Source organism: Durio zibethinus, chromosome 24, assembly GCF_047325235.1.
Source record: "Durio zibethinus cultivar Kanyao isolate XHJ-2024 chromosome 24, ASM4732523v1, whole genome shotgun sequence".
NCBI classification, from domain to species: domain Eukaryota; kingdom Viridiplantae; phylum Streptophyta; class Magnoliopsida; order Malvales; family Malvaceae; genus Durio; species Durio zibethinus.
Genome location: NC_143185.1, coordinates 10,500,529 through 10,518,855, shown reverse-complemented (window position 1 = coordinate 10,518,855; position 18,327 = coordinate 10,500,529). Strand labels below are relative to the sequence as shown.

The following is an 18,327-nucleotide window of genomic DNA, read 5'->3' as shown; positions in this document are numbered from 1 at the left end:
AGATAAATAATTTATTAATAATTAATAAAAGGTATTTTTTATTTTAATTTAGCTTAAAAATTAAGACTATTGCTTTTTTAAGAAAGATAATATATTTTTTTACCAAATCTTAGAGGGATAAGTCATTTTTTAAATTGAATAATATATATTTTATCAAACATCAAGAGAATCCTTTTATTTTATCCAAATTTTAAAAATATTTTTTGGTACATAAGATGGTCATAACTTATTGAAAAAGAGAGAAAGTCTTGGTTGAAAACCAAGATCTCTATGTTCGCCTAAAACCTCCTTAACGAGCTCATAATGACCAAAATTTAATAATTTGAAATAATATGTATTATTCTGTTTCATAAACGCATTTGAAGCGCTCCATTAAAGGTTTATGATTAAAGGTTGTAAAACTTGACCAAACTCAAAAACCCATTCATATTGATCAGAGAAAGGACCAAATTTGATTTGATTAAAAAAATTAAATCTCAAATTCCAAAAAATTATAAATCTAAAAAAAAATTAAACTCAAAACAATTTGAATCCAAAGCTACTCGAATTTAAAATAGCTTGAACTTGAAGTAATCTAGATTCGAAATAATTCAAACTCATAATAATTCAAACTTGAAATCAATTTAATTTGACATCTATATAAACCCAAAAAACTCTAATTGTAATTTACTCAAGACTAATTGAACTTGAAAATGACCAACTTTAAATGATCTAAATCCAAAAATGTTGGAGGTAATACAATGTTGCGTGCTAAAATAATTTGACATATTATTATTTTTATCTATAGACTTCTATTTTGTTTACATATGTCCTTTTGGAAAGATTGTCTAAATGACAATATTTGATATTTCTTATTTATTTTAAATGTTTCATTTTTTTATATAGATGCATAAATGCGTTTGCACACATGTTTAGATAATTATTAATTAATATTCTTATCTTTTAAATGAATATATGGTATTCATTAACTTAATTCATTATAGATGAATGTACTTTTTATTTCTTGTCGTTTAAATTTTAAGTTCAGATTTATATATATATATTTAAATAGTATAGATAACATGAATCAAATCTAAATTGTATGAATTTAACTATTTAAGACTTAATCATTCATGAATCTATGATATCCATGAATTTTATTAATCAATAAGTGTATTTAGACTATACATGAACTTAGACATTCTTGAATCTATAGTATTCATAACCTCTATTAATTGTGGATGAATTTACTTCATTTATCGTGTCATTTAAATTTGAGTCTAGATTTATATGTACTAAGTAGTATAATAATCATGAATTAAACCTAAATTGCATGAATGTAACTAATCATGAACTTAACCATTTATAAATTCATAGTATTTATGAAACCAATTAACTATGGATGATTGAACTTAATGCTTAATGAATACTATAAAAAAAAAAAGCTGATTTTATGATTTAAATCTAAGTCGGATACTAAAAAGAAATAAAAGTTTGGTCTGCTTTTTAAGTTATTCCTTTACTACCTTCTTAAAAGAAGGATCATACTTTCTAGCTTTTGGAGTTTAAGAAATGAGCTAAGTTGGTACAAGACCTATACCTATGGTTGATAAAAAAGAATATATTGCCTTAAAGCTTTTGCTATATATTTTAAAATATAATAATATAAAACACATCATAATGCTAGAAAAAACTTATGTGATTTTCAAGCTTAAAGCCTTATTCTATTAGTTTAATTAAAGCCATGTAAGTCTTTTATGCCAACAGAAGAAATGGATTCTATTGATTATGCATTTGAGGTCTTTTAAGGTAAGAATAGGAAACATTCTACATCTTTGAAACTTAGCCAATCCATGTCTAGTAGAAACAATTACATTATACCTTCTACCCTATGAAAGAAAATTTTGTGGCTCTTTTTGGATTGGCTCATGGTATTATAAAGCTCTCAAATTCTCACCTCGTAATCTTTGGTGTTTTTTGTCTAACGATAAAAAAGTCTCCTACGTACCCTACCTTTATATCCATTAGTGTTTAATGTATCTAATGTTTAACATATCTATTAAATAGTTTAAGTACTTATGAATCAAATCAATACATTAGAAAAAGAACACTCACAACAAGGCATAATAAGTGATCTTGTTCATACTGATTTATCTCATCTCTTTCAAAAGTTGAAACAGTCACTAGGTTAAAACTTAGGTACTCTTGCTATAAACCAATTAACAATAATTAATGATGTTATTGCATTGAAATGTTTTAAAATGTCCATTAATTGAATTCATTCGAACTTAAAATTGTTCAAACTTGAAAATTTGTGAACCTAAAAATAGTTTGAACTAGAACAGTTATCGGTTTTGCTTGGGTCATAATTAATAAATATATTAAATAGATATGTTAAACTTAAATTACATTAAACACTAAGTACATTTATCCATAATTAATTGTCATTCATGAATACCATAGATTCATGAATGACTAAGTTCATGAATAGTTAGATTCATGCAATTTAAATTTGATTCGATATAAGAATCATATTTTACTTGGATGCTCAAATAATATTTAACCATGAATTTTAAAGGAGATTGAACAAAAAGAAAATAAAAAAATAAGAAAATAGTTGATTTGCTTCAATGAATGCATGAGATGTTAATTTTGTGTTTAACAATAGATGAATTATAATGTTATTTGGAACAAAGGATGAGTAATATGCACAAAAAAAAAAAGAGTAATAGAAAATATTTGAATAAGTTGTCGAAAACTAAAAAAGAAGAAGAATCGTGAAAGACAAAGAGAGAGAAACAAGTCAAAAAGAGAAAAATGACTTAATCCCATCTTTTGCCAAAAAGAAAAAAATAGTGTAATTTTATCATTTGGATTTATTGAAATCAATTATCAGAAAAAATATAAAACTTTTTAATTTTATACTAATTTAAGTTGATCACTTTCCAATTAATAATAGTTTAAATAAACATATCAGCAAGTGAATATATATATATATTTATATATATAACATTATATATATATATATATAAACTAAAACATTAAAAACAAATAAAAACACCAAACATTTCTTTTAAAAAAGTCTTTTTAATTGGATATATGTCAATTAAGAAAGACTACAAATAAAAATAAATGTATGTTAGATTCAAGTTAATTTGACTCAAAATGTTTACAAACTTAAAATAATCAAAGGTGAAGACAAACAAATCAAAACTCATCTATTATCTTTGGGTAAATTTCATTTACATCCTTGAAGTTTGTTTGTAATTCATCTCTAGTTCACTAGTTTCATAATTGGACAACAAACCTCGAGTTGTTAAATGGTGCTATCAGAAATAATTAAGTTGCTAAAATAATTTATCCTAAAATTAAGTATACTGGATTAAAAAAATAATATCTTAATGAATTTATTCTGATTACATATTAAATAATAATTAAAAAATATATTTTTTCATTTAAAATTTTGTATCTATATTTATACTATAAATAAAAGTAATCCCTATTTGAAATTAATCGTACCACTTAGCAATGTAAAAAAAAAATGATTTGAACGATGTATTTGGAAGATAAATTTGTTAAAAGGCAAAGCAATGAAGCTTTCTCTCTTGCTCTGTGCTTTGTTTTCTCTATCTTTCTGTTTCTCTTTACCTTTTGTCTATCTTCACAACATTACTTCTCCTTTGTACTTTTCAAAACAACAAGTACAATAACTCATAAAAAGCACAATAAATGATAAACTAAAGATAACTTTGGAAGCAGAGGACTCGTATCTTTATTTTTCTTTTAAGTTATTTTTTTATTATTCTTTTTTTTTTTGTATATATAAACAAAACTTGTGTTTATTTTTGAAGAAATTGATTGGTAATTTGTTCAAATTTTATTTTTTTAGGCACTTTAATTGAAAATATAAATTATGTGGGTAGTTTTGAGGCGAAAAATTGCTTCTTCTTCAAACACTTCTTTGATTTTATTTCAAGATTAGTGGATTTGGTATGGACTTGAAAAACAAAACAAGAGTGTGTTTTACTGTTCAAACTTTCTTTTTGTTGAAAATTATGATCTGGGTTTTTCAAAAAATTCTTGCTTTTACCATGTAACAAAATATTGGCTTCTACAAACTTTGCCTGGACTAGTGAAAGACCCTACTAAACTCCTCAAATGGAATTACAATGGCCCTAACACAGATCAAGACCCTTAGACGACAGTTAAGTCATTTTATAGGAATTTTTTTATTTTTGTTATGAGTTTGCATGTGTTTGACTTGTAATAATAATAATAATAATAATAATAATAATTGAAATTTGAATACTCAAAACTAATCCTTGAAAATATAAAGGATTCTTGGTGTTGTAGTTGCAAATTAAGCGCGATGACTCTGTGCTACTCTGAGTCACTCTAACCTCAAAAGCTTGGCCACCGATGTTCGCTTCTCTCTTCAGGTTCCATTTTCAATATTTTTTTAAATTTAAATTATTCCTAACATTTTTTTTAAATAAAAAAAGCAAACTTGAATTGTTTTGTTTGTTTAAAGATAATGGTAGAAACAGTGAAAGAGATGTTGAAATAAAATCTAACATCGAATCATAAAAATATTAATTTCATGGATAATTTTTTTTTTTTTTTTGCTTATGAAATCTGAATTCATGGGTTTAATTTTCTTTTCTTTTTTGTAATGTGGTTGAAGCTAATACTTAACTTACATGCCACATGTCCCATTTTATTCATGAGTTTTTTTCAAATAACAACTACAAACAGTGGATAATTAATATCCCTTACCATGAATAAAAAGCTTCCATCTTTGATTCAAAGTTGAATCAATACATTCATATGTAAATAGTAACTCGAACTTGAACCCAAGACTTATTAATTTACATTATTTCATTGCTGTGTAACTTTACTCTTTTATTTTATTGATCAATATATAATTTTTACTTTATTATTATTATTTTTTAATACTTTGGTATACTTTGTTCTTTAAAATTTTTGATGAATCATTAAAAAAAAAGATAAGTACAGACAATTACCATATACATAGCCAATATTATATTTTAATAGTGACACTCATTATTAAATAGTTGATCTTTTGGGTAAAAAAAGTCTTACACATAGCACAAACTTACTAAAAATGACCATTAATACTTTGTTTTTTTCTATATACTACCCGTAAAATATGACTATTTGAATTAAGTGCATGCATATTACTTCAAATAAGTGATTACATGCTTTGCTAATCTGATATCAAGTGTCAACCTTGTGATTCTTTTATTTCATTACAGTAATCTCAAGTTTAATTTGATTGTTAAAAATGATAGATTCAGTTTTGTTGTTCTTTGCTTTATTCCAAGATAATTGTTCTTTTTTTTTATCATTTCTAAATTAACAAGAACTAATACTAAGCTGTCATCTCCATATTTGTGCTTTTATATCATTTTATAGGTATAACCGTATGGAATAAAGCTAAATCCTCAATTTACGGGTATTGATCTTAGGTATGCAATTCACTTTTCAATTTTTTCCATATGTTCTTTGCTCGATAAGATCACAAGTTCTATCATTGCAAAAATAGATTCATTATTTGCATCTTATAGCTTTGGTTATTTGGTTTCTTTATGAAAGATAACACAGTATCTATGTGTCTATGCTATACAAATTTTTTTTCTTTTTCTTTTTCTTTTTTTTAGGTAAATGAATATATTCTTTTTTACTAATTGTGGAATCATTGTTGTATATTCTTCTTCATTAGAGCTAGAATAATAGAATGGCTACTTATCACCCTATCAATTCTTGTAAAAAAGTGTTGAAAATGGCTCTATTGTCATTAAGCTAAAATGTAATTACCAATTAGCAACGAAGAGGTACTGATATTATAGGCATTACATTTTTTAAATGTAAAAGTGACTTTATAGCACTATGAGACATTTTTTATTGTTAATTTGAAGCCTAACAAGAAATATTCATTCAATTTAATAGAATTGAATGTCATAGAATTTTTGTCATTTGTTGTTTATTTAAGTTTGCTTGAAAAATAATTTCATCTAAATTTAGATGAATGAGTTGCATAATATATACATTAAGCTTGGTAATCAATCAAAAACTTTAGAATTTTAATTTAAAAATATAAAAGAATAATTACTAACAAAAATAAAATTAATAATAAAAATTTAATTTTTATATTTAAAAATTATAATTTGTATTCGGAGCGAAGGTTATTATCTGTTGTCTCCAGTTGTTTGTTTTAAAGGTTTGAAAATCGTAAGACTTTTTTTTTCTCTCATTCTCTCTTTGATGCGTCTCTCCCTATTTTATCATCTTCTTCCTTCCTCTGTTAGCAGTGTTGCCACTGCTTCTTTCACTATTATGGCTACTGTTTACCAACATTGGCCTTTCTCTAACTTTTTTTCATTTGTCTTTACTCAAAAAACTCACTTAAAAATTCTAGCAATAATACCTGAAAATAACTTTGGATTGATTGTTTCTAACACATTGATATTGAAGATTTCATCAGACTTGAAACCAATGATTAATAAAGGTGGTGAATCATTTCAGAGGTGAGCAAACTCCTGATAAGGTATCATTTTATTTCTAGCCCTTACACACATAATCACTTATACTAATGTGCACATGATGCATGATGAAATTTCATTTTTCTATTGCTTTAGCTGAATATGAAAGTTGGCAATGAAATCAATGCTATGCTGCACCAAATCGGTAGCATAAATTTACTATTTAGAACATCATTTTCTTTATACCTTTACTTTGATGGTTGCTTAGCGATTACTTGCTATCTATAAGTAATGATTTCTTGGTTGGCTACAAATTTGAGATTGTGATTTTTTTTTTATCTTGCATTTTTAAAGTGGCTTTACTTTGATGAAATGAATACAGTGAGTATCAGCTATCCTTGCATTCTTAGTTAAATGAAGATTAAAAAAAGTAGTGAATCATTTCAAAGGGAAAAGGATGATCTTGATGATCAACAGACTATGATAGGAGTTCTTGAGGTGACAAAGAAAAAGCCAACTAGTTATTCATGAAAGCCTTAAAAACTGAAATGGTATGTGTGAAAGATCTATGTTTTTATGGTACACTGATAAAGAGATTTGGGATTAGTTTATTCATGAACTAGACATGGGTGCAACAATGATTCTATGTTAAAAAATAAATAAATATGTAGTTTTTGATGTCTCATACTCTATCTGATCAATTTGTTTTGATTTATTAGAATGGCGTTTTGTTTGATTTTTTTAATATTACTAATTTCAAGTTAAATCTCTTATAAAAGTTATGGAATGTTTGTAGCTTGGAGAAAAGCCTTGCCCTATTGATCTTTGTATTAAGGTTCTTGATAAGAACAAGTATGTTGACCAACAAATCCTGAAACTGCAGAAAAATCCAGAGGTAAGGGTCTTGATTTTAGTAAGGGTCTTGATTTTAGTAAAAATATTAATCAATTATGAAATTTATGTGCTAATGTGTTTATGTTAAATTTGAAGGATCTATCTACTGAAGAGCTTCTTACAAATATGTTGCTTTCAGTGGATCGGCATTTGGTTCAAACAATTTACTTGGTATGAAATTGACAATAATTGGGATTTATAGTATCTTTCAAGTTGCCAATTCATTGACATATAATATAGTATACAATATAAGCTTTAATATAATTCAAATGTATATGAATGGTCTCTAATATGAATATATATATATATATATATGAACAATATTTCATTCTAACATTCACATTATAATATGATTATGAATATTATATTTCACTCAAGCATTCATATTATAGTTAATATATAAACAATATTTCATTTGAATATATATTATAATTATGGAAACTAGGTTGTTTGGATATGGATGGTCTTTCCATTTTGTTATGTACTAAAATTTCTCATATGTTTATTGTTGATACTTTTCTAACTAAAAAATATTATATGAGACAAGTATGATTCTCTTGAATTGATGGCTTGTGCTAATAGTTTGCTAATCATAAATGTCAGATGTATAATTCATATTTAATTACCTATAACTAGCTAATTTCAATAACTTCCTATGTATTTTTGCTTAGATACATTGCTAGAAATTATCGAAAAGCTTTTTCTAATAAGTTATGGTCTAATTTATTTATGTTTCTTATTGTGCTTTTTTTATTATGCTTGTGCCTAAATGTCCTATTGTCATTTATAGAGTATCATATATATTATCTACCTCTAGAAGGCTCAAAAAGAGGTTTTTAAACAGCTATATGGCATTTGATGCTTTATTATCACTTTCTTAAATAGTTTGGAGTTAGGAAAGGTCAACTAAAGTAGAAGATGAGTTGAACCAAATTGCAGTAAATTGCAAGGCCATTTGATACCGTGATAAACTTTCATCATTAGAATTTCTTGTGGTAAGATTAAAGTTGATGCTGCAACTATGTTTGTTCTTGAAAGCTTCATTTGATAAATATTATTTTTTTTATGTTGTTTCTTTTGCATGACTACTTTTATTGTATGACTTGGACTTTTAGCAAGTATAAGGAATTTCATAGTAAGAAAATTCTTGAGTGTAGCTCTTTCATTTTATTTGCCTCATTGTTGCTTCCAGGACATTTCACTACTATGATATGTTGGGCATTAAAAATTGTCTTTATGTATTATTTTGTTTGTGGTCATAAATGTTGGTGAATAATATAGAAGAAATATCTAGTTGTGGGATACCTTAATCTATTTACAAGAATGAAGTAGAGGTCAAAGGTAATGGAAACCTTTAGAGTCAGTAAATTAAAAAATGACAAAGTGTGTGTTAATAAATTTTGCATGATAGTCTATTATTTGATTCTTAGTAGGGCCTAGAAAATATATGTATGAATACCTTTTCTTAACATATAATAAGATATCTAAAGACAATGGAAATATGCATGGAAAATATAATAATATTCCCATAATGCTAGGGCATATGGAGGTTTTTCTTAAAATAAATTTATGTGTGTTAATATAACTTTTTTTTTTATGAAAGTAATAGTTCTTTTTGGCACTGTTACCATGCCATACAAAACTACAAAAGGTAATTCATGCCTAGAAGGATTTTGGTAAGTGTTAAAAGTAACATATTAAGATAATGAGTATAATTGTTAAAAGCTACATCAAATTTCGATGGTATGGGAATATTTTAGAAAAGAGAATGAAAGAATAATGGACATATGATTATATATATTAGACAGAAGGTTTACCACTTTTTAAGTTTACTTGAAGTGATTTTTCTTTCATAATCCAAACTACTTCTTTGCTTGCATCAATGTAATGTTTAAAGATCCATGAAAAATAACTATACTATGAATGTTTGAATGAAATATATATTATACTGCTTTCAGATATCTTAATTGATCAAATTTGAAGCAATGCAATTGCCCTATTTCAATATCTACTCGAAAGAACGGCTTTCAAAGCCTGTCACTATTTTCTTGTGATCTTTACCACGAGCCTTAAGTACACTCCCTTTTCTTTCTCCTTCTTATGAAATCTTTATTATTCTATAGACTGTTTTGAAGAGAATATCTTTTTTGTATAGTATATAATATAAGCTTCAACGTTTTGTTCAATAATTATGCCTTTCCAGTTACTTTATATTTTACACACTCCAATGCATAAACATGAAACATTCTTTTATTTTTGGTGGCTTATTGGCTTTCTTATTTCTTTTTAGCTATCTCTTGGCTACTTCATATGGTTCTTTATTCCTTTCTTGACTATTCAATTCTAATGGGATTTTTAAAAAACTTAATTTAATGGTTTTTTTTTATTGCTTCTAGTGGGCCTTTATATGATTTTATTGCATTCACATAGTTAAATTTTAGGTATGGTTAAACTGTTTGTTGAAAGAGACTATTATCCAGTGCTAAATATTGTTAAATAGGCTGTATCAAGTTATTTGATTTACCTTTTCAAACAATGTCAATGACTCTTCTTCATGTTATTGGTTTGTAGTGTAAAGCATAGCCAGATGAGCCATTATTACGGAGGGATTCTAAAAGATGAGCTATTTAAGTAATGTATAGTTCTTGAATGAAAAGATCTAGAGTTGTATCATTTCAAATCTAGATAGATCTAGAATTTGTAGAGTAGTGCAAGTGAATGGTTTGATCTAGAATTTGTAGAATTCTTGAATTGATAAATCTAGAGTTGTGTAATCTCTTGAATGAAAAGATCTAGAGTTATATAGTCTTAAATCTAGATAGATCTAGAATTTGTAAAGTAGGGTAGGTGAATGGTATGATATAAAGTTTATAGAATTTTTTGAATTGATGATCTAAAATTATGTAGTCTTAAATCTTGAAGTATCAGCATTTCTTTATATTCTATTATCTTTTAAATTTGACATTAAAAAAATATATTTTTATGAATCTATGTAGACTCTCCATGGTGTAGTATGGGTTTACATTCTAGTAATATATTAAAGTTATCTCAAAATCACTCATTGCAAAATTGAATCATAATTTTAAGCCAACAAAGATGTGTCATGAAGAATGATTTGGGGGTTATTTAAGGCATTTGATTATATAATTTGGAGTTGATTTTGACTTTTAACATATGATATATGGTTTGGGGTTAATTGGTTCATTTAGTTTTTTAGGGGCTATTTAGATTTTGAACTAATTTTTGTTGAAATATTTAAGACCTTAACTAATTTTTTTTGGATTAATTTAAGATTTCGACTGATATTAAAAAGAGTAATTTAGATTTACTAAACTATTAGTTCATGTTGGGGTTTTCGAATTGTCAAGACAATTTATTTTTTTTATTCATTTAAGGGTATTTTTAATTAGTTAATATACTTAAATCACTTAAGAGCTCATTAGAAGGTTGAATATTTTCATATGAACCAAGAAAAATCAAACTTAATGTGATGATGAAACTTTGGAATTTTATTTTATTTCTACCTTATTAATTTATCATTTTTTTAACGAAGATTTAGCTTTATGTATTTAGGTGAAACTATTTTGGTGAATCAATATATGTTATACGTATTGGAAAGTTATTCGCAGATTCAGTTCTTTTTTTTTATGTAAAATAAAAATCATTAACTATTAATGAATGAATTAGTTTGATATCCAATGATCATTTTGATCAAATGATATAAACGTTCAAATACTATAAATATTATAATTCAATGTGCTATCTTCTTTCCCTTATTCATTCATTTATCTCTAAATTCATGACATTATATTGCCATTCTTTGAATGTCATCACATTCACAAATTAAGTTCCTTTCATAGCTAATTATGCTCCTACAGCAAAGCAGAAGCACTACTCTAGTTATTTTTATTTTCTTTCAAAACTAATGATTAGAAAATAAAGTGAAGATAGTTTTTATTCAAATTTGTTTATTTTTTCAATAACTCCTTAATTTTTTTTCCTTTTTAACTCTTTTGGAAACTTGTAGTTAACTCAAAAATTAAACCATCAAAATCATATACAAATTTCGATCCTAAAATCTCAAAGTCAAATACCCATTTTTTACCTCACCTGCATACATAAATCCAATTCAAGAGCCACCATCACATTCACAATAAAACATTACCTAATTTGCAACCCAACACCATCATTACAACAAAATTCCCATTTTTTACCCAAAAATTTTCCATCAGAAAAAACAAAAAATACATAACACAATCAATTGTTGAAACAAAAAAATAAAAAGAGAAAGATACGTGTGTTTAAAGTTCAAATTTTGAGAATTTAGAATTTCATATGGGTAGTAAGTGGAAAACTAAAGGAAAGGGAGGCAAAAGAGTTTTGGTTTAAAGAAGGATTTTAGCGTTTCGGTTTAGGTTGATTTAGAGGAGTTTTGATGTTTTAATCGTAAGGGAAATGAAGGGTTAGAAAATGTGTTTGAGGCAGATTATAGCTTCTCAAGTGGACGAAAAAGGCTTTTTGTTGGAGACATTAAGACTTTTTAGACTAGATCTAATATTTTATAGGGTGTTTATGGGAAATCTAATTCCATATAAAAAAGGGGATATCAATATGAGTATTTGAGTTAATTTTGGTACAGTGTTGAAGCCAATGACAGGTGGCTGATAATGGTGGAAGGTGGTGAAAATGGCGGTAGCATGTCGAATTATGGTAAAAGAATACGGTGGCCATCTCTTTTAATATTTCTCACTATTAAAAAATTTCCCAACTTTTTTTTATTTTTCATACTTATAGAGGTGGTATTACAAGTACCAAATAGGTCACATGGTTGAGCCAATAAAATTATTAACAGATCCCTAACGCTAGGACCAACCTATTATGTCAATTGAATTTTTTTGAAATGGAGTATTTAATTTCAAAATTAATGGATTGAAGGCGAATTATGATCAAATTTTAAGGATTTTGATAAAATTTACCCTTATTATTATATGAGTTACTAGCATAGTTTAAATTTTATTATAAAACTATGTAAAAGATAATTTCTCATGCAATAAAAACTTAAAAAGAAAAAAAAAATTAAACGTTGAGTCCGGCTCTCGCCTTATCTCTATATGAGATTGAAAGAGAAATTAAGTTATGGGGAGTAATTAAAAAGTTCAAGAAAAAAAGTCAAGAAAGGTAAAACTTTACATGCACCCCTTATAGTTTGAAACTTGCACATTTACAAACATCTCTATAATTTATAACTTTTTCACTGACATCTTTAGTAGAAATATTTTTTCACTTACAGTCTCATGATTCACTTCTGTTAAAAAAAGATAATGACATTAAAAGTCAAGCACAATTTAGTAAAATTATAAAATAACCCTCACCTATGATTATAAGTGAAAAAAAAAAAAATTCTATCAAGGATGTCAGTGAAAAGTCACAAATTGTAGGTGCGTATGTGAAGTTTATAAAAACGAAAAATAGCTACTAAAATAATTAGAAAAGGGTTTTAGGGAATTTTGGCGGTTAGGGTTTTAGTAAGATTGATACATTCAGCAATAGAAATTTTCGCCTAAAAACTAAAAACTGAGCGTGCCCAGGCTTTCAGTTTATTTTTGCTTTTTTGAATGGTATTTTTGGAAGATTTCTCTGTTTCCGATCCGAAAATCCCAACGGTATTTTCTCCTCTCTTTACTTTTTGAGCCTTTTGGTGTTATTTCATATGTCTTAACGATTCTTCTTCGTAAGTGTAGTTAGGGTTTTAGAATGGATTTAATGTTTCTTAAGGTAAACCCCTTCTTTGGCCGACGCCGTCATTTCTCGTTTTTGATGGTTCCTCTCCCTTGTTTTTCTTTTTTTTTTTTCCCTCAAATGTGTGAATGTTTGATCCTTTGTTCTGCTTGGTTGCTATACAAAAGAGGGAAAATAATGAAGAAAAAATAAGATTATGGATCATAGGTTAGACGTTGTTTTGCATTTGTTTTTATTCCAATTTTCTTTTTAATGGTTTAATGCTGTGGGGAACTTATACGTTTGATCCTTTTCCCCATAACCCATTGTAAGGTGTTATAATGAGGGACGCCATCTGTGTTAAGGGGCTCTAACCATGTATGATTTTTAGCATCGACTTTTCTGGTGCCTAAGACTTGATATTAGTGGTCACAAAAGGTTATTTGGGAGTACTGGTTCTCTTCCATCACCTTCCTTGTAATACTTAGGCGCACCCTTGATTTTGTTTTTGTTGTTATATCAGAAGAGAATTAGTTTAAGTGAAGAGGCTGACTTTAGAATCCTGTTGATTAATTGGGTCGTGCAATAGGTTGGTCAAACAATGTATAGTGTTGACCATATAAACTGTCCATGGCAATGGGATCAGGTTAGATGTGAGACAAAACTTTGTTGGCTTAGCAGATCTTTGAATTTAATTACTGGTAAAAAATGAAGCATGTGGCTGAGATGGTGGATAACCAAAGTTAGGGAATTGATACTGAACCTGTAAATGGTGATGGTGCATGCTGCTGGCTTTGAAGTCTAGACTAAGGTGCCATGTTTTTATGATGTCCTCTTTATTTGAATGTAACATTCCAAATCAAATGCTGGCTTGCGAAGAAATGTACCTCCACAACCTTAACCTTTTATTCTAGAATGACACAAACCCTGTATTTTGAACAATTATTCAACTACTATCATTAGAGCATTGTATCCTGCATGTGTAGGGTAATAGTTAGTTGACGTACTTGCTCAGGAAAGGTGGCTTAAATTTAAGGAATCATGTTATTGGTTATGTCCAGGTTAAGTGTGACATTGGTTATGTCCATTTAAGGAATCGTGTTATTGGTTATATCCAGGTTAAGTATGTGACATTGAAAATTTGATGCTGGTTTTTGAGGCATAGGTATAATCATGTTTTCTCTCTCTATCTTTTTTTTTTTTTGGGGGGGGAGGGGGGGAGGTGGGGTTTGGGTTGGGTTGGATTTGAATGGGGCACCTGTTGTTTTTGGAATACCTTTATAGTTCAATTTTTTATCAAAATCATAGTCATTATAGTCCCTGTAGATTTTGGCAAAAATAAATAGTCCCTTTAGATTGCTTACTAGGTGCTCTAATTTCACATCATCATGATCCAAATTCCAGGGGTGAAGAGTGGGGCTTTTACTACTGCCATTTGGTTTTGAAAATTGTGAAAGGTTTTTTGATCTTTTATGGGTTTCACCGGCCTGTAGTCTTCAATACTGCTTTTGTTTCCTTTTTGATCTATAGACCTTGCTTGGTGGAGGCAATAATCCAATCCATTCAAATGTTATGTTGCCAGGTCTAATTCAGTTCTTCTATAGTGTTTCTACAGGTTTTTCTTGATTGTATATCCCTTGTTTGGAAAATATTGCCACTCTTGTTTTAATTTTTGATTTGCTTTCAGAGGTAGTGAGTGCATTAATCCAAGTTTTATACAATACAGAGTAAAAATAGTAAAAGAAAATGAAAACAGTGAAAGTTGGAATACAAAAACTAGGGTTTAGGTTTGAACCTCAAACGAGTAATATCCAACTATAATATGGCTGCTAAAGCAGTCTAAAAGACTACTTATACTAGGGTTACAGCAGTTTTAATTTCAGCCCTTATAAACAAATAAACCCCATCTAATTCTAGGCATTCGAGCTCATTAAAAGATAAGATGCTATTCGCCTGACCATTTTATAAAATAAAAACCATACTTACCATAACTAAAGCAAAACAGCAGACCTGAAATAACATTTCAAAATAACTAAATTAGATAGCTTCTGGAATGCTCCAGCGTCAAAGTGTGAGTATCAAATTTTTAGGTTGAAATATGGGGACGAGAAACTTAAGCCATGATTTATAAAGTTAGGAAATATGGGGCAGGAGATCTATTAGCATGGAGAAGTAAAGATACAGTACTAAATTTTATAAAGCTGGGTATTTTTTGGTAATGAGTACTTTTTGTGCTGCCTGATTAAGTGTTTATTAAGCTTGCTTTTAGAATTAGATAGTAGAAAGTTGAAAGAGAACTCTTTGTGTCACTTGGATTGATCTTGGATGGGAACATGGTAGTTATTTGATATTGCAAATAGTAGATTCTTATGATTTTGGGTAAAATACATGTGAACTCTTTTTGCAATGTGATTAAACTTAAAACGGCTCAAACTCCTCTTGATAAGATGTGAGTAAGTGATGAGGAAATAAAAACTGGGAAAAGCAGTAAAATTTTCCCCCAGCTCATTTGGCAATTAGGATGTTGATGTTTTGGACTTTATGTAGATCTATATTCTCTGTGGCCATTCATGTTTATGAAAGTTTTGGTTGCATCAGATCAAATTTCTTAGTGTTGTTTGTATATATAGGTGCTTCAGAACTGTGCAGAAGTTTTGAAGGGGTAGCTGAAACATCTAAGAAAGGGCTTTGTTGGTTTGAACTGAAGCGCTCTGGGATGGCAGAGTGGGGTGTCCACCGGCAAGTTAAATTCTTGGGCCCTCGAGGAGATAGCACTTCCAAACAGTTGTCTGGCAAAATCGAGGAAGAATATGATGAAGATGATAAAAAACACGTGAAAGCTGAGTTGATTTCATGCCCAGAAGTACGGAAGAGAAAGTGTCTTTCCTCCAACCAACTGAGAAAAGAAAAAGCTATAAGATGTGGGGAACAAAGGCTACATAGTAGTCCTAACAAGGGCAAGCAAAAGAAGCACAACAGTTCTGTAGAGAGATGGTCTGCTGAAAGGTGAAAACTTTAATTACCAACGGGTTAAATTTTCCCCTTCTGTTCATCCGAAATTTATTATATATGGTACATTTTTTGAAGGTATAAACTGGCTGAAGAAAGCATGTTAGAGATCATGAAGGCTGAAGGGGCTGTGTTTGAGAATCCAATATCTCGGCCTGCTTTGAGAATGGCAGCTCGTAAACTTATTGGTGATACTGGGCTCTTGGACCATCTGCTGAAGCAGATTGATGGAAAGGTGGCACCTGGTGGTACTGATCGGTTTCGCCGCTGTTACAACACTAGTGGGGTGATGGAGTATTGGCTAGAGAGTGCTGACCTTGCCAACATACGAAAAGAGGATGGGATCTCCCCATTTTGGCAGAAACCTGATGGGGGTCGCTTTCATGATTCTGTTTGTGCTATAGAACTCCAACTACTTAAAGAAGAAATGGCCAAAATGAAGAGGTGAAGAAACTAGAGTAGCTGTTATTTAAAGGTGAAGCCATTGATGGTCTTGTTTTTATCATCTCAGGTGCCTTCTATTTTTTGTAAATAGGGATATGCAGGAGCTGGTATCCAAGCAGCAAGAGCAAGATCAAGCTAGTTCGATTGAGGTGAATGTGGAAACAGTTTGAAATGAAATTAATTATATCAGTAAGATAAGTTGCTGATGTTTCAATTGAATTCTTTGTTGTTCTACAGGAGATGCAGAAAGAAATGGTGAAATGGAAAGCGAAGACAGATGAATGCCTGATGGAGTTTTCAAGTTCGTTGAATGGTGTGCAGGTAATATAACAAATTAACAATATTCTGCTTTTAATCATTGAATTTCTGAGAGTCTGACAGATGCTAAATATAAGATAGAAAGTATTATTTTTGAGTTATTTAAAACTTATTTTTGTTACAAGACTAATTTTGTGCACACCTATATCTAAAATTATCAATTAAGTGCAAAGAGCTCTTATATTTTACCTTTTTTCGAGTAGAACATGTGCAAGGAACTAATGCCATGGAAAGCTAGAGTTGAGCAGCAGATGCTGGAAATTTCAAATTCATTGAGCAGTCTGCAGGCATCGAAGCAATGCACTATCTTTAGTCCATCAGCTTCTGAAAGGTGGGAAGATTGGTTGGAGAGCACCAACCTTGACAATTTTCAAGGGGGTAACTTGACACCCTGGTTAGAGAACCCAGAGCTGATTAATTTTGGGCAGGATGTAGTTCAAGATACAGATCTGGCCCCACTAGCATGGTCAAGACCTGGTCATAGCCCTTCTCAAGGCCCCATTTTTGCGCAAGAGCTGGATATACTTAACGAAGAAACGGCTAAAATAAAGAGGTAACAGAGGCTTTCTGACAAATTTTGATCGGAAGGTTATTGTATTTGACATTGGAGCTGCTTTCTTTTGTTTTATAAACAGTGATGTGCAGGAGCTAGCACCAAGGAGGCAAGAGAAAGATCAGGCAAATGTGACACCTGATTCTTCTGTTACTGCCAATTCAAAGTTAGATCTTGATAATTCATTGCTTCTGTTTCAGGTGATGTCAAACTAAGAATTTAATTTATTTTTTTAATATTAAGAGATGCATATGTACCCTAACAGATACATGTAAATATTTATAGTTGTGCATGTGGATAACTGTCTGTGGATGTGTGAATGTCATGTGAGTGTACTCACCACTGCATTTATCTCAATGAAGGACCAATTTGCAATCCCCTCTTTGACAGGAAATGTTGAAGGATTTGGTGAAATGGAAAGCTAAAATTGAGCAACAGCTGATGGAGATTTCAAGTGCAGTTAGTGCTATGCAGACATCGAGGAAGTAACTTATTCTTTTCCTTGGAAATGAATGGAGTATTCAGTTTCAATCCCCCAACGCCCCCTCCCTACCAGGCCTGCCTCTTCCATTTTATCTCCTTTTTGTCCTCGTTGGATAACTTAGATTAGATTTATATTAGTATAATTTAGATCTTGTATAGGACAACACTGAAGCCTAGCTCCTCCACTTCCAATACAATGGATCCGTGGCGCCACATCTAACCTTAACCTACAAAGAAGAACTTACATTGTGAGCTGCAAGTTGTCAATATCATGCTCACAGGGTAGAAACCTTTTTTCCAGGTACAGATTTTGTGTAGAAATATGCTTAATTTAGTTCATGACCTGTGGATCTGTTTATTATATTTGACTTGTCTTTTACTAATGACATATATTAAATTATATGAATGTGGATTGCTATGGCTCCA

General features: G+C 29.4%; 1 protein-coding gene across 3 annotated transcripts; it reads left to right on the top strand.

Moving 5' to 3' along the window:
• Window positions 1-12,783: 12,783 nt before the first annotated feature.
• On the top strand, window positions 12,784-18,327 carry LOC111316867 (protein AMEIOTIC 1-like). Of its 3 annotated transcripts, none has more exons than XM_022919067.2 (8): window positions 12,784-13,039; window positions 15,725-16,100; window positions 16,182-16,547; window positions 16,639-16,696; window positions 16,785-16,868; window positions 17,069-17,418; window positions 17,501-17,618; window positions 17,809-18,327. In XM_022919067.2, exons 2-8 carry the CDS (start codon window positions 15,811-15,813, stop codon window positions 17,905-17,907), a joined length of 1,365 nt encoding a protein of 454 aa, XP_022774802.1. In that variant the 5' UTR covers window positions 12,784-13,039; window positions 15,725-15,810; the 3' UTR covers window positions 17,908-18,327. The 3 variants fall into 3 exon arrangements, with proteins under 3 accessions (XP_022774802.1, XP_089609869.1, XP_089609870.1); XM_089753743.1 differs by having other exon boundaries at window positions 12,863-13,039; window positions 17,781-17,989; XM_089753744.1 differs by having other exon boundaries at window positions 12,863-13,039; window positions 17,704-17,882.